Consider the following 18,203-nt stretch of genomic DNA (forward strand, 5'->3'; position numbering starts at 1 on the left):
TCATCACAATCATACATCTCCCATTTTGCGCAGTTATTGTCACATCACTCACACCCAAAAAGCTTTCACAGCCATCAGTTTGCAAAAAGCTTGATTCATTACAACACCTTTATTTCTAAATGAACTCCTGGTAATGAAAACATCCAAATATTTCTATCTAAATGAAAAGAGACTAAAACTCAGAATATTCACCTGACTCCATGTGGATGAAATTAAAAGCACTCTTGACCTCTTAGATCTAGTGATGTTCCCCAGCCACAACCCAAAGTTATACCAGGATATGAGCAAAGAACAAGCCTTGTATCTTGATTTCAACACGGAGAAAGTCTAGAAACCCAGGTCAAGAGATAACCAGGACTGCTGGGTGCAGTAAGGCACCACTCAAACAAAAGCTACACTTTGTATTTCAGTACCATTTGGTATCTTAGCAGTTTCCAACCAGCCTCCTTCTACCTGTTAATACCTCAAACAAACAGTTTTCCTTTTTCATTAGTGCACCACAAATAACAGGCATGTGTCTTCTACAGAAATACAGAAGGTGTAATCTATACACTGCCAATCCATAAAAGAAAAAAAATCTCATTAAAGAGCCTGAAAGGAATTAAAGATTAGCATAACCAAAACCAACTTCCAAATGTCTCAAGCGGTGTGGACTAGGCCATCCCCTAGTCCATCCTTAATTTGTAATTAAATTGGCTTAAAGTTAAGAGACTTGCTTGCAGTGAGATTAGCCTTTCTTACCTTTTGCCACATTTTGATGAAGAAGAGCTCTCCAGAAAAATTGAAGAAAACATTGGTGTCATAGGCATCATCACCAGTGTTGGAGACGAAAATGTTAAGTGAGATGTTTCTCACTGCTCCCAGCGCCAGGTAGGCTGTTCTGTCATGAACACTGTAGGCAGAAATAGTTACATTAGTATAACTGGCAAACTTTCACCCTCTGATGTTTTCTTCTGCTACAGAAGTGTCAACTGTTTAAAAGCTCAGCAGTCAGAAGTTCAGGAATGTGCTGCACTGCATAGCACAGAAGGCCATACTAGGAATGAACAGCTCCTGATTCAGGGTTCTGACACTGTATTTTCCTATATGTAGGAAAACCCCATGATTCCCACATGAAATTATTTCACATGGCCTACCTTGTGTGATAATAAATTAGTTGAAAACTGTAAAGTAATTGTGCAGGGAAAATGCAACAAATGCAAGATATTATGCCTACATTCAAATACACAAGCTATTTCAGTTTGTCTCTCAATAATTCAGACTTATTCCAGCAACTCTCTGAAAAGTCTTCTTAGAGTTATACTATGGATAGAAGAAAATCTAAACCAGGCTCAAATAAAATCCAGAAACTGATGTAAATGAAAAAAATGTGTGGAAATTGCAACAAATTACCACTGAATGTGACTAATCTTTCTTTAGATGTTTATGCTGGACCTAACATGGTGGAGTCATCTTCTGTAACTGGAATATCAAGGGTAACAGCTATATATCATGAATCAACACACTGTTGCAATATGACAGCACAGATTACATACAAACACAGACATGCACACATAGAGGTAAATATAGATATTCATGCACACACATTTATTATTTGGTATTTAATCCTTCTAGGCTGTTCAGAAAATGAGCTAACAAGTAGGAATAAAGGCTAAAGATAAATCACAAGAATATATAGTATCAATGCACAGATCTGCAGGTCTTAGAAGTAACAGTAAAAGATAATATGAAATATACCAGGTATTCATTTAAAAATCAGCAAAAACCCACAAATATTAAATTTGGTATTTATCATAACTGGACTCTAGAACCATTCATACATCCTGAAGAAACAGAGGAAGTGCCACAGAGAAAACACAGAGTAGCTAGTCAGAAATGGACAAAGAACTCCAGGGAACAAGGCGGGGAGATGCTCACAATCATTTCCTCTAGAGTACTGCTAGGCCAAAAGTAAGAAGGAACCACTTTTCATTCACCCAATCTCTATAAAGGAACAGCTGTTCCAGTGACATACACGTTGGCACACAGCACACTTCTGCCTATCAGCAGTTCTCTGAAGATGTCTGGTGTGTAGGCCAAGAGCTGTGTTTAAAGGCAGCCTGACCCTCTGTTGTTACCAGTCATCCTCTGACAGCCTTCTTCATGTTAGTGCAGCCAGGACATTTGCATAAAAGTGGAGTTTCTGGAAATGCATTGCTTATAAACTGTTCAGCATCTTCTGCGAATCAAAAATGTATTAGATGTCCAAAGGCAGAACTTGCTGGACTCCATCTGCCTGTGTTTATCAAGAAGTTTCAAAATATAGGTTCCTGATGATACATACCAAATCAGGGCTCTAGTGAATGAGAAGTTCGAAAGAATATTATCTAGACTCAGGTTTTAAGCTGATTGCTGTGGATTGTGAGTGTAACTTCACTGTGTAATGTATGCAATATTTGTTTCTTTTATTTATTTCATTTATGATCATCTTCATTTATCAAGTCCAAAATTATGGCTTACAGTTCAATGACAGCTTATTATGAGGAAGATAGAAGCATCCAGGAAATGCATCTGCTTTCTCACACTTAAAATCAACTGCAGACACTGACCAATCCTATTGATAAATGGACATTTTACTTTCAAAATATTTGTTTATTCTCATAACCAATTATCAGTGCAAATAAAGATTTGCAATAGTATATGTAGTACAGGATTGACTGCAAAACTGAGTTGTTGCCCTTTATGTACCAAATTAATAGCTCATCAATATGGGAATACTTGAAAGCATTTAACCTTTTGGCACCAATTTCAACACTTACTGTTGACAAATAAACAAATTATGAAGATGCTAAACAATCTGCTGGGATTTTCTAATAATCAAAAGTGCATGATTGTAAACAAAAAAAAAAAATCCCAACCATTTAATACTGTGAATTATTTCTCACGAACTTTATAATCTCACTTCTTGCAATCACTTCAAAACTTAATCATCATCTGTTATACTCATTAGCAGAATCTGGAAGTATTGCTTCAGTAAGCAAAGGAACATTGCAAGCTCTTTATCTTATGTAGAGTTGATATTAAATGCAATGTATGCTACAGAATGTTCTCTGAATTGGTAGTAGCAGAAGTTTGATATTTAACATAAAATGAAGACAATTGAGAATATTGTCCTTCCTAACGAATAACTAAAAATTCTCAAATAAAATCATACTTAAAACTGACCTCACAAAAAGTAATTAAAAAATTAATACCAGTGGATTTTGTCATTCTTTTCTAAAGCTACCACTCTGTTGTTCAAAGTCTATCATATAAAAATTATCTTGAGACATTTATCTCAACAGAGAAAGAAAACCCACTTTTAAAAGCACTCTGTTGATGCTCCTGTACACACTAATAATTCACACACTAAGAAACGCAAAAAAATCTCACTGATTTTAGGCTGGCAGGTGAATTCAGTTTGCCCTCTGAAAGCCTGTAAGCCCCATAAGACGATGCTGTAAGTCCTATTTTAAAAGAGCAGCTTTCTGAGTCTTTGAATTTGTGTACATCTGGAATGCATCAGGTTCACTGGCAGTGAGCTCCCATTTACAGGGGAGCTTCCAAGCCCTGTTGGCTGCTTGAGAGAGTAATGTCATAAGGGCAGAAGCCTGCTGTGGGGCTGGAACAGCTCTGTTGCCAGCCTGGTGCCATCCTCCTCCAGCATCTGCTGCACATTTAGCACCCTAGCTGCCAAGTCAAAATATGTCAACTAAAGAATTTGTTGTCACCCTTCAGAAACACGAAAACAATCTAAAGCCACCCCTTTATCTCAACAAGTTTTGCCAAACAATTTAGGAGATCCAATCAAGCAATAGCTTTTTGTTTATATTTTCATACATGAGAGCTACAAAACAATCAACATTCTCAACATGATCCTTGTAACCTTGCTCCCATAAAGGAAGAAAGACTAAAAGAAACAAACAAAACCCAAACAAAAACCAAACAAAAAACCCAAAAAAAACCACAACAAAAATCAAAACAAAACCAACCAACCAAACAAAAAGACTCAAAAAGGAAAAAAGAAAAGTAAAGAAAGAAAACAAGTTGGAAAATATCAAGAAATAATCAGTTAATTGGACAGAATACCACCACTTTGTTACATTAGGTACTACACCCAAAAAATTAACATAGTAAAAATTCTGGGCAGACTGTAGATGTATGTATTTATTATATACAAGCAAATATATTTGTACACACATACATACAGATGCCTGAAGGATGTCAAGTTATCAATGTTTGCATGGAAAGAAAAAAAAAAGTTTTAAATTCAGAAGTACTAAGTACTTTCTGCTTTCATTCATATGACCCAAACTTGCAAATAACATGCAATTCTAAAATTCAGGCTCCAAATTTCTGCCATAGCTTTAAATTCACTGACAATGGTAGTACACATCAAATGTAAATAGATATTTAATTTACGTCTTAAGTGATTAAGAAAATTAAAGCAAATTCCAGGATAAAACAAATACCTTTTTTTGTATGCTTTAATGCTCTAATTGTCAATGTCCACACCATATCATTGCATTATGATCAGTGAGGGAAGAAAGACCATCTGAGAAAGACAAGCTGAAAAGACCTGCAATCTTAATTTCTCCATCCCTCAAGATGCTGCTTTTTATTAACATGAGTCAGTGGACACGTAACCTGCATTCCAAATGGTGTGCAATGGACATTTTCTCTATTTCGTATTTCATTTCTCTATTTCAACAGGGTGATTTTTTTAAAAATGTGAGAAGGCATTCAGCACTCTCAGTCTGTGCAGATCATAGATAGGGCAAAGAATGTGGCAGGGCCACACCCTATTATCTGGGTCACTGACTTTCCCTTTTGTATTAGGAATCTTTCTTTCCTTATAGCGAATTAGCACCTACATAGATAAATCACCATTACTGCTCAATAGACAGTAGAAGTTACAACTCTAGTCAATTAGACTTCAAATGGGTAAAAATGTTTCAAACAACTGAAGTCCAATCTGTCTTCCAGCTCCATCAGATGAAATTAAAGAGCCCACCTTTTGCTTTTAAATCAATAAAAGGTGTAAATTAACAGTGTTGCTGTGACACATCCAAACAGATTTCTACTTTCTCCAACCAGCACTGCAGTTGGTCTTTGTAGTTAGTAGGATAATTAAATATTAATTTTGTCTCCACAGACTCTTTTTACATCAACCCTGAATACCTTTCTTCTGTTACTGTTTTTTGGGGTTTTTTTACTGCAGGTTCAGGGTTAGTTGAACTTCAGGAAGAGTTTTTGCAAATACTTAAACCTCAAGGGCCATTGAAAAGCTGAAATCCTCAGCTGATCTGAAAATTCATTTGATATCTCAGTGCAAAACTGAGAGGTAGCAGCCTCATACACAAATATAAATCAAATAAAAATTTTAAACAGCACCCTGGGGAGCAAAGCTATTGGATTTTACATTGGTTACATTGTCTTCTCATGACATGAGTGTTCAAAAGAATTGCATTGCAATTCTCTCTGGAAAGTTCATAGCCAATTTAGGCTAAGGACTGGGCCAAATGTTCAAGATACCATAGCTTATTCTGCAACTAGCTTATATCTGCAACATAGCTTGTATCTCCAACTTCTGCCTTCCCCTTCTCATGCTGAAGTCTATACCAACAAAGGCACAAAGACACCTCACACAGCTGATGACCAGAGCCTATCTGAGGTACATTAAACCAGCTATGACAAACTAACACTGAGGCCATCAGATCATTTCATTCATGATCTTTCTCTGTATTTCTCAATCTAGTTCTCAAGCAGAGACTTTGCAGTGTGCCCTGAGTAGTACATAACATGAGGTGATAGAAAAAATATAATTGCTAATTCCAAGGAGTAGTCAACCAAGGTTGTGTGTCGGAAGAGGACAGGTTAAGAGTAGTACCATAACAATACTGCTCTTATTGGAGACCAAGTAACAGTATTCCAGTGTTCCCCCTTAGGAAGGAACTAAATGTCCCATATGAAAAAAAGTGCTTACTGTGGTGAACCAAGGGCCGTGGCCATAGAAGTGCTTGTGCCACCACCTTTTTGGCACAGGGCTGCCATCTCTAGTGCTTCAGTTCCCATATATATTACAATTCAGGAATATGGCACAGAGCCTTACCATTTCCATCTTTCCTGTGCTTTAATGTTAAAAATGAATGCATTTGAGTAGTAAACAAGAGGTGAAGAGGGCAGGAGAATTGGAGGTGGGGAAAGACACACATCACACATGACTCTTTATTATGATATAGAAAAAACAGTAATTCCTAATTACGGCTAGTTACCATGTATTCAACGCTTCTCTGGAAGCTGTCCTCTTTTCCCCAAGTGTAGTTTCTTCCCCTTAAGTACAAAACAGATATAAATCCCAGCCATGTGTGCCTACAAACTTTGAAATAAAATGGACAGAATAGGGCAAAACACCCACACATAAAAATATCTTTTTGTCACACTCTACAGAAATCTGGTGCCCTTTTATTATTATTATCAGTAATTTCAGCTACACCCAGATGTTCACAATCCTTTATAAACAGAACTGAAGAGTCAATAGGGAAAGAGCTGTCTCTGTTTTCACACAATGTTTACTCCAAGGAGCAGCTTCCAGCTTGAATCAAGCTGCTCTGCTTTATGAAACTGTGACATGAAACCAAGATGAGATACAACATCTACAGAAACTCTAATCTAATCTAATCTAATCTAATCTAATCTAATCTAATCTAGTCTTTCACCCTTGCATTCACATATACAAACTACCATCTTTACAAGCTATCCTTGAAATCAACATTACTGTGCCTCTGGGACAAATTTATCCCTCCATGTGTGTGTAAGACAGCATCCTAAGGTTGCAATGCAAACAAAAACTAGTTACTAATGGCAGAAAGAAATGCAACAGATATATGGTATCAGGCACATAAGTGAGGCGGCACACATCAGCCTGACGTGAAAAAAACCCTCTATATTGTCCCTATTTGTTAAAATATTTGAAAAGCTCTGTTAAAGTACATGACAGTTGACCATAGATCTGAAATTTGAAGCTGAATTAATAGCACTTTATATCATACTGTTTCTAAAAATTAGATAATTAATGAAGTCATCATGTAAACCTATGTTTACCATAAAAATTATGCGTTCAGACATAGATTTCCTGCTATTCGATAGCTTCAATTGCTTGTCCTGCTCCTGAGATGTTGGGGCGTAATATGCAATTTAAGAACCATATTCACCTAAGCACTGATGAGAGAAGAACAGTGCCCTATCCAGTAATGACTTTCAGAGGCCAGTGAAAGGCAGTTAAACAGAGAGAAAACATTACAAACAGTACAGCTTTGTTACTTAAGGCAATTTGTTTTGCAATAGCAGGTGTTACTCTCCAAGAGAAAGCTATGTCTAAATGTCAAACATGATAAGCATGTCATATCAGCACATTTTCTCTACAGCTCACACAAAACCAGCAAGAAGATTTACCTGGTGACCTGTGAAAAACCTCAGGCTTTTGCAATTTCAAGATGTAATACAGAAAAAGTTCACGTAGCTGCTTCACAAATGACAGTATATATATATGTATGTATATATACATATACGTGCACATCTGTACCAGTCACGATGTATACTAAAAATGCAAAACGGAAGTGCATCTGCTTCTCATTGTGATCTGCACATTATCAAGAATTTCCACCTCTTGAGGCAGCTGATATATGACAGTGCTTCCTGAAGTTAAGCTTTTTTTTTATTAGCTTTATGTTTTGGTTGGTAGAGCAACAGTGCCTTTAACTATCTTAGGCCCATAAAATAATGATGTTGAGATCTTCACAAGGAGGGCCAGGTTACACAGTAGCCCAGCAATGAATTCTAATTATGTGAAAGAACATCTCTTTAGATTCTAGTTTAAAATAACAAACAACAAAATCCTACTCCAGTAGATACAATTAAATGATTCTTTCAAAACAAAACCAGTGTTTAAGAAGGGACAAGACTGGTTTGTACAATATCCTTTATTGATCATCAATTACCTGTTACTAGAAAATAGAGACTGGGAATCTGTATTCGTGTGCTAAATATGTGGACTACTCTGATTTGTTAACACTCATCACTTGATAGTTCTGTTATCATCCATATGGGTTACACCTCTCTATTTTCAAAAGGAAGAGTACTGTTCACTGTTATTAGCCTGCACTTATTTATTCTGGGAGAGATTTATGAAGCTATGAGCACAACAAACCAGATGGGAACGAAGAAACCATTTCTTCATCCCCATTCATCCTCAACAATGGAAAACATTCACTTATGCTTTGAGATTATGCTCCCACTGCAATTTGCACTACATCCTGATTAATTATGAGCTCTGCCCTTTCAGGAAACTGCAAATTGAACCCTGGATGAGTTACAACAGAGTTTTCCATATGCCTCACAAACTCAGCATTCAATACACTAACAACTGTCGGTAGTTAAAAGATAAAAGGAAGATAAATAAATTAGAAATTGGAATTCTGCTTCATAGCTTCACCAAAAAGCTAAATTCCAAACAGAATTTCATAGTGCAGCAAATCACTTTTAAATAACATTAAACTATGCTATAACTTATGAAAACACTTAAATTACAGCACAAGACTTCGTATGACTTTTTGAGAAAAAAGGAAGCAATCTACTCGTATCCATTTCCCCAGTGTTTCAACTTTTTTTTCTCCTTAGAACATTTTTGGTAGTTTAAAAGATAATGAGCTGGGACAGCCCTGGGTACTACCAAATAACCAGTAGGCAGTACATGACTGCAGTCATGGGTCTGTATTTGTGCTCTGGAGTTGGGACTATCCATATTTGCATACACAGCTTTATACACACATGGCCTTGACTGTCAAGACCACTTCTGCAGCACTAGAAATGCTAAACCATAACATTTGCTAATATCAATTTGGTAGTTTTTGTAAAGCAGATATGAGTTTCATCTGAGCAGCTCTGCTAACTAGGGTAGATTGTCTAGGGTAACTAGAACTTCAGAAATATTGTTGAAAGAAGTGTTTATTCAATGAAAAATAAAATAAAACAAATTCTTCATCTGCTATGAATGAAGAGAAAGGGGAAAACAGATATTACCAAAGCACATAATTAAGCCCCACAAAAAAGGATATTGTGTTTCCTTATCATGACTGTTTTGTTAAGATGCACTTCAGGGGCATAAAACCTCAATCGGCATACTATGAAACATGCTTCTCTAGAAACAAATTTCCATTGTATGATAAAAGGAGGCTAAGTGCTGAGGTGTGAGCCTGGTCAAATTTATCAAAGAGCTTTGCTTCCCACATTAAACCACAGCTTGCAACTTTTCTTTGTGGCTTTGCAAAAGTCTATGAGCAGTGAAAACCTTTACTAGCTTTTTTAGCAAATGTTACTATATTATTGAGATACACTCAAAAAACTTCGAACTTTCTGATCAAAATTTTATGTTCTTGCTCCTTCCTTCAGAACACACTGATTTTCTGCACTGTTACAACACTAACTCATGTTCTATACCGTTACACCTTGTGCTAGTGAAAAGCAAATTGGACAAGGCTGTCATAACACATTTTTATCTATGATTTCTGGATTCTTCAGGTTCTGTAATAATTTGACAAGTCAATATGAAATTTCTGTAGATCATTTTTCAAATCAGGTACCTAATATCTGATAATGTGCCTACTGAACCAGAGGGAGTTCTGCTCATTTTAATAGGTCCACGAGCATATTCATCCCTGTATCTATACACAGCACTTGCAAACAGTCAGTTTTGCAGTTGCATAGATAGTTCCTATGCGAAGTTGTTGCAGTTTCGGAGATAGACAAGTGACAAGACACACCGGGTTTATGCAGCAAAAGCCAACATTTATTGAAGGGCAGCCTCTTTCATAGGGGCTTCGAATTTCCCACTCTTACATCTATGATTAGGTAAGGGTCTTAACTCTGTCCAGCTCAATGGCCAATTATATGGGTGCATTCATGGTTTAAAGGATTGGCTGAGGTCCCCTGTTTGAACTTGAATCCAGCCTATCAGTAACACACCCAGGGACTTGTTTACTTCTATTATCTAATAAACTAGGCTGGTTGAGTTGGGGTCTGTTATGCCAAATTATCTGTGCAGCTATAGACCAGCTATAGCTGTCACAAGAAATTATTCACTCTTCAATAATACAAATAACATGCTTATAAACCTCAATAGAGATGTAAGCTCAAAGTCTGGAAGTCATGCGCACACTGTTTTTTCAGAGAGGCTTGGGTTAAGTACTTCAATATTACATCCTAAAACATCACATTAAATCATTTATCTACTTATCATATACAGAGCCATGCATAAGACAAAAGAGGTCACAGAAATAAAAGAAGTGTTGGCATAAACAATGTTAATCCTCTAATAAGTCAGAGAAGGAACTTATATGGAAAAAAGGCAAAACCAATCTTCTGAGGAACTGACCAGATAATACTGGAAAATACTTTTTCTTCATGAATAATCATTTTATTAAAATGGGAACATTTTAAACTTGAGCAAGTTTTTGACAGACTGGAATTTTGTCTGTTCTCTGGCTAATTTCAGAGGAACAAATGGAAGGAGAAACAGCCCAATCCATAAACTTGACCTTTCAATTGGAAAAGGACTTTTCTCAAAAATCCCATTTCATAAGAGAATTTTTGAAAGTGTTCAGTTCAACTCAATTAAACTAATAATTTGGAAAAACTTGAAAATTTCTGCAAAATGCACTTGTCACTCCTTTGGTTTCCTATGACTTTTGCTTCCAATTACACATTTCCAAAAAAACCCCAATTTTAAGCAGTACATACAGAATCCACCCCAGCCAGTCTGTAGGAGAAGAACATAAGTTTAGGCCTAATGAATGGTAGCCTTTGAAGATGCTCTAAACCAACACAAAACCAAGCTGCTACTTCCTAATAGTCAAACATCAGTCAGAAGCACTTGGATGGATAAGCAGTTTTGTTCTAATGATGGATAAAAGGTAACCTCACATCAAATAAATGTATGAAAGACAGACTTCCTCCTGGAACCTTCTTAGGAATAGCAATATTTATTGCAGCATTTTCTATCCAAGGGGGCTCATAGTCCTGTGTTTACAATCTGAGTTATTTATCATACACACAGCTGGTGCTGGAACACAGCAGCTACACAACATTCACAAGATCATCTTTCTTTCTTCTTGTTTGTTTTTTGTAAAGCTGCTCTGTTCATTACAACACACAGGTTGTCAGTGTATATACACAGCCATACAGAATTTCCTTCTTAGCTGTATCTTACATGGAAGCAATGACCCATTCTACTCTGGTCTTTTTAGCTAGCTTGTTTGTTATGGCTAGAAGAAAGTCCATTTTTTCAAACACTCTCACTGTTCCTCAAATGTCTTTCCACTTTTCACCTGGTTCCTATTGAATCCTAAAAAGGCTTGATAACTGGCCTTTGCAGAGCCAGTCAGATAGATAGGCATCAGGTCAGGAGCTGAAATGGCATTGGTATGTCAGACAAGATCTCCCTCAGCAATTTCAGATTCTTAAAACACCAGAGAGCTTTTCTCCCATATAAAGTACCAAATGAATAGATATAAGATTTTAAAGACTAGGGAGATATAAACCCCTGGGAAACACCTAGTTCAGAGTTTACCTCAGCACATCTTGAGGAAACAGACACAGCTCAGCTACTAAATAAGCATCTACAAGAGGGACAATAAAGATGTGCTAGTTGCTCCAGAAGCATGATAGAAAAGACATTTACTGTGCTGATAGAACAGAATGAGGCGTTAAAGTCAAATGATAGGTAATAAATACGTTTTTAAGACTAAAAACTATATGACAATAATAATAATAATAATTTGAAAATAAGAATTAACATAACATTTTGTTTTTCTGTAGTGAATTGCTGTAGAGGAAACCTGGACCAGGTTATGGTCAAAAACCAAACTTTACTGCAAAATACTCTATTCCTATTTCTCTTACGGTTTCAGGTTGTGTAATTAAAATTACCCATACAGAATACATACATATATTCTTTACACTAAGACACTTTTAAGTCCTTTCCTTTAGAAATCACCAATACCACTATTCACAGGGTATAACTGCATGGATAAGGCCAGATTTTGCAATCTCCTATGGCAGCTGCAAGACTCAACACTGGAGAATTGTTGAAGGGGAAGCAATGAGTAATGTTTCTGTGCCATGCTGCCAAAACTTCATGTATTTATTCTTTTAAGAAAAAATGATTTGAGAACAGTCATGACTGGAAAGATGAAATGCCTCTCTTCTGCTCGTTCAGTTTCTCCTAATGCTGCATTCATCAAGTCCCCAGCACACTCCATGGCTACTTTTTCCTTATTCTTAATTGCCATCTGTAGTTTCAGGCTAGCAACATTCATACTCCTATGAGAAAATCCAGGCCAACCACTAGGAAGAACATTTGTAGCAATACTAGCACACACCACTGTAGCTGTTCCTACATGCTAGCTCATAACGTCTGCCATAGAGTTTGCTAATGGTTTGCTTTGCCAGGTCCAGTCTTCCCCTCTAGTGAAGCTGCATGTTCTTGCTGGAAAGATGGCATCAGCGAGAGGCATGGAGTTCCACCAGCAAGTTTCCAGCCAGTATGGTGGAGCATCCTACTCAGATATTTCCATGTTGAAGAAAGGATGATTTTGTTGAAGCAGTTTTGCTTATGTTACAGACAGGATTTACCTCAATAAAAGTCAGAACACTAAAGAAAAGCTGGTTGGGATTTCTAAAGGTCAGAAAATCCATTCTGATCCTCGTCAACACATGACTCAACACAGCAACAAATGAGGTCAGCAGGGACCTTATCCAGACTAGTCCTAAAACTCAGGATGGCACAGCATGTCATTTCAGCACATCTTACTCCTGAGCAGCATGAACTGCCTACACAAGAGGGTCTTTCCAAATCTCTGGTCTGAACCAGCCAAGCCACAGTCCATGACCCTGCTTACCATCTGTCACAAGCAACAAGATTGCTGGCTCCTTTGTCCAGCAATTCCTTCAGGAAGCTGGGATGGGTTTGTATGCAAACTGATGCTAATGAAGGTGCACAAGCCTTAAAAAGATTTATCTGTTAACTGAAAACCAACCTTTTTTCTTTCCAGAAAAAAACTCTTCTTCAATCCAATACAGCATGTAACCCTAGTCTTCACCCCAAGTCACAAAGGACTCCTTTCACTGTAACAGAAACATTCAGAAGAAGAACACATCCCATCTGTAGCTTCCTATATCTTTGCAAAAATTTCCAGATAAAGTTAGAAGGCTTTAACATTTTTTTTTATCATCGCCTGCTTTCAAACAGTCCTATCCTGTCCTCTTCTATGAATTCACATTGAAGGGTTTCAGCTTGCCCAGCAGCAGTATTTATATTTTTTAATATTTATATATGGGGTTTTTTTGTGCAGAACAGAGGCTTGATAATACAGAGATATTTGTGTTACTGCTGAGCCAGACTTACACAGAACCAAGGCCTTTTCTGCTTTTCATACTGCCACGCTAGCAAGGAAGCGGGGGGTGGCATGGGAGGCTGGGAGGAGACACAGGTAGGGCAGGTGACCCCAAATGATAATGCCATATAACATTATGCTCAGTACATAAAGTGGGGGGAAGAAGGAGGAAAGGGAGATATTTGGAGTGATGGCATTTGTCTTCCCAAGTCAACGTTATGTGTGATGGTCCTGCACCACTGCAGATGGCTGAACACCTGCCTGCCCATGGGAAGTGGTGACTTAATTCCTTAGTTTTCTTTGTTTGTGTGCACAGATTTTGCTTCCTGTAAGAAACTATCTTTATCTCACCCCACAGGTTTTCTAGCTTCTACCCATGTGATTTTCTACCCCAATCCCTCTGGTGGAAGAGTGAGGGAGTGGCTGTATAGTGCTTGGTTGCAGGCTGGGGCTTCATATCTTCAAAGCTGAAGCCATCTTTTAACTGGGTAATTCTAATGATTCAAATGCATTATGGGTGAACTCTGTATCACAGTAGCTTGTGCATTTCCTGAGCTCATAAGAATGCAAACAATTCTCTTAATGATAATGTAATCTGAGCTAGCTTCCTATGCACATATATGCTGTAACCAGCATGTATTTGAAAGCATATATAGTGATGAATGAAAATACACCTTGCCATATACAGCAAGGTATAGTATTAACTCCTAACAGCTTTTGGCTCTAACATGCTACAAATTTAAGAAAAGTGTGTAAGCCACTTTATGTAGCAAAGGGTCCTGTGTCCAACTATGTCTAAAAGCAGGGCAATGATGGAAGAACAAGACAAGTACAGAGTGGCATTTTGCTGATACATTACTGCAGCTTTCAGAATTTGTATTTGCCATTTCACTACTATATACAGTCTCAGCATTTACAGTATCCCAAACAGTAAAATCCACAGATGAATCACACACTTCATGAAAGCATACCTCCTTGTTTGTTACTTTCATTGCTCTGACTAGTTTAAAAGGATTAGCAAGCATTATCATCTTGCTATTCAATTCTAATAGGTTATTTCACAAATAATTTTTGAATATGCTAAATACCACTAGCACTTGCACAGCTTTCTCCACCACCAAAACCAACTCTTTATACCTTTTCTCTGTTGACTATCTTTTAATTAGGTAGTAGTACTCAGGGCACCATTTCTTTCAGATCTGGGCAACTAACTTTCTTAGTGAAAAAGTCTTTTGCCAGCCAAAGTAGACAATCTTAACCAAACCACCCTATCCACAGGTCCAGTGACATTTTCAAAGAGCTGCAGCAGACCTGAGAGATAGAACTTATCACTGCCTTCCTATAAACATCCTGTTTATTTCAATTCAGTGTATCTGTACAGCATTAATTGCATCCTTTCTGAAAATAAGTCCACCAAATTTAGGTGATTATTTAGACAAAGGTATTAAGATAACCTTGCTGACAGTGAAGTCAAATGTTTTGTGCAGATAGTAATAAATGAGTCATGTTTTTTGCTCTTTCAAAAAAAAATTGTTTTCTGCACACACTTATCATAATCAAGAATAATGTGGAAAAATTGTGATAGGATTATTTTGCATGAAACACATGGGGCTGGAAAAATTCAAGACAGCACTTGTTTAAAATCAGAATCCATAGCATGTTTCTTGGTAATTTTATATGCAATAATAACGGGAATTTGTTTTTGTAAGAGATATTCATTGTGCTGTTTCTTAATAACTGAAGCCTGTTTACTCAGTGACAACCTGAAGTCCTTTTTGAAATAAAGCAAATTTGAGAGCATTTGTTGAATATTTTGCTATACAAATCTAGAAACTGTATTTGAATATCCTGAGATCTTATGACAGGTGGGACTTATAAATAGCCAAGATAATATAAATAACAACTGTAAAAATAAACAGCCTAATGGTCCAATCCCAACTGCAGCTCTTACTGCAATGATTACTATACACTGACTGACAAGTTTTAGGATTTGTCTCTTGCTATTTATTCCTCAACTGTGGCACAAAATGCTTCACTAGCTTCTCTAATCCACACAGACACTGATCTAGTTCTCAACAGATTTTGCTCAACACAAAAACTGAGTCAAATATCCAGACTAACTGCAGTCAAACCTTGGGCTCTGCAGCCTGCAACCTAACCTGCTCCCAGCCAATCCCCCAAAACATTCATGCAGATTTCAGTCCTGTCTGGAGAAGTCTGTAACTTCTCAGACTTGACTCTGGTTCAGTTTTGTCTCTAAGTACTGTTACAGCATGCTGTAGATCGTTATAAAACATGTTTGTAACTATTATTTCTTCTATTTTTGTTGTTTTGTTTGGGTTGTTTCTTTTTTGTCTTTCTCTCTCCTGACCTGAAAGCAAAGCACTTCACAGATTCTCCATCAAATAGCAAAATCTCTGGCATAAAACTAAATAACTCTCATCAGCATTTCCATCTCTAAAAATACTGGGGAAAAAAAAGGGAAACAGAAGTTATGTGATGTTCACCTTTAGTGTGATTTACCCTCAAATTGAGTACATGTCCAGGCAAAACAATAGGCTTTTTCCTAGGATCACCAGTATTATGAATTACTCAAGACCCCAGGCAGGAATGAATAAATAAAATTTAATTAGAACCCATTAAAATTAAAAAGCAAAGCGGGATGACAGTGCTGGGAGCATAGTGAGACTCCTGCTCACCAGAGGCTCAGCTTACAAAGCAGCGTCTCCACCTTTTTATACATCCAAGAGTGCATCAGCCTCATTAATATTTATTAGCTGTCCTTATATGGCCTTCCATGCCTTTCATTGATGGAGCTCTTCTCGCATCTTGATTGGTGGTGTGATGATACCCTGCCAGGCCTCCCAGCAACAAGTGTCCCCCACTCCCCACCATCTCCCACAAGGCACAAGCAAAAGCCTTCCCCACATGCCCCAACAGTCCTGTCCATCAGAGCTGCCAGGCAGACACCTCAGAGGGCAAGGAGGATTGAAGGGAGAACAGAAAAGGGTTCAAACTCACACTGGAACAACAAAACATATAAGTCAAAAGAATCGCCAATCCCAAAAGAACTTCTCCCCACCACACTCAACAATTCCTACTCATTTGCATGAGCCAACCACCACACCTTACTCATAACACCAGTCACAAGAGACAGAACATAAACTTCAACTCTGGTCTATTTGATTAGTTTTATTATCCCAGACGAAACTGAAATCAGACGCTCATCCCCAAGTTGCAACAAGAAAAATCTGAAAGGTCAAGTATTTAGAAGAGTTTGCAAAACTGCAAGTTGAGAAACAGAAAGCAATAGTTTGAAGATAATTTGCCATGTTCAGAGGGGTTTTTTGAAACCTTACGTGTGACAGAACAAACTACTTTTCTGCAGGCAGTTTTACTCCTACCATGTCATGAACAGTGTTTTATTCTCTTTGAAAAATTATGTGTTCCACACTGATACTTGATTTGACCATGCATCTTTACTTTCTTTGTCTCTCTCTGCTATTCTCTTTATTTTCTCTATTTTTGTCCATTGTGACTGTTAAGGTGAAGGTGTCTTGCACTTTATGTGACCAGAGCCCACCATCACAAGAGTTCAGATTCTGTGAACATCTCAAGACCTTTTGTACTAAAGGTGACATCACTTTCACCTTTAGTCTGGATCTAAAACATCTCTGTTTGTATTTTGACTTTCCAATACCATTCCACATAGAATGAATGGCATACTACTGTGCAAGAAAGAAAATAAAAGTTCATCTACTCACCTTGATAGCAATAATTTACCCTGAAGTTTCAAATCAGCAGCACAGTCATCAGATTGACAGTTCCTCTCAAAAACAGTCTGTGAAAAACAGAGGAAAGAACAGTTAAAACATGAAAAGAGTAAGATGAAAATTCAAAGAAGGAACATGCTTGGTGAAATAAAAACAAGACCAAAATCTGTGATACAGGGATATATGGTGTGAGTGTTAAAGAAATTCAAGTTGAGGCAAATCTTATCTTTGTCAGAACTGGTTTTGTTATCTTCTAACTGAACAAGAAGTTTCATCAAATCCAAACTCTCTCTCAGAGGTTTTCCTCAATCCACTCTCTCTTCTCATCTGACAAGAGTAATTGCTAATACCATATTTCTGGCATTCTTTGTCTTCCCCAGCTATGTGGATAAAAAATGAAACAGAATATTAAGTATTTATTAAACTATTTTCAGTCCTAAGGATTGCAAGTAAGGAAATCATACAGCAAACATTTTCCCTAGATTTTATATATGGCAGGAAACATTTCTGCCATCATGCAAGCAGTAGAAAATTACAAGGACTGTTATGTATCAGTCTCAAATAATGGAGCCATTGTCAAGCTTGTGAACTCTGGTAATACTGAGGAGATGTAACAGATTGATAAAGCTAGGAACTATGAAGGGACAACATATGGGCATACTATTTAAATGGCAGTAGTTTACCATGGCTAAACAAGACAGCCACCAGAAAGTGAAAGAAGACAACAGGAACATGCTCCTTGCATCAAAGAAATCAAGATGCCATTTAGACTGTTGTTACTTTCCCCTGCTGTTTAGACCACAGACCAATACCCTTCTAAACACAGGGCTAGACTTTTCAGACTGGAGGACTCATTCTTTCAGAGGTGTAATGCTCTTCAGCCTACCAAATATTCAAATACCCAATATGAGTGTTGCCAACACTGTTCAGCTAGGAAACCTGACAATCCACTTATCTCTTC

At 37.4% G+C, this 18,203-nt stretch overlaps 1 protein-coding gene across 1 annotated transcript in view; it reads right to left on the minus strand.

Moving 5' to 3' along the window:
• The window catches only part of LOC121337405 (integrin alpha-9-like), a 143,093-nt gene that overhangs the window by 78,899 nt on the left and 45,991 nt on the right, over positions 1 to 18,203 (minus strand). The window contains exons 5-6 of the mRNA XM_041407492.1: positions 17,234 to 17,310; positions 742 to 892 (exon numbers count right to left, since the gene is read on the minus strand). Of these exons, the coding sequence (XP_041263426.1) occupies positions 742 to 892; positions 17,234 to 17,310 (228 nt within the window). The remainder of the gene's footprint in view (positions 1 to 741; positions 893 to 17,233; positions 17,311 to 18,203) is intronic.

This window comes from Onychostruthus taczanowskii, unplaced genomic scaffold, assembly GCF_017590055.1.
Source record: "Onychostruthus taczanowskii isolate IOZ18803 unplaced genomic scaffold, ASM1759005v1 scaffold268, whole genome shotgun sequence".
NCBI lineage: Eukaryota > Metazoa > Chordata > Aves > Passeriformes > Passeridae > Onychostruthus > Onychostruthus taczanowskii.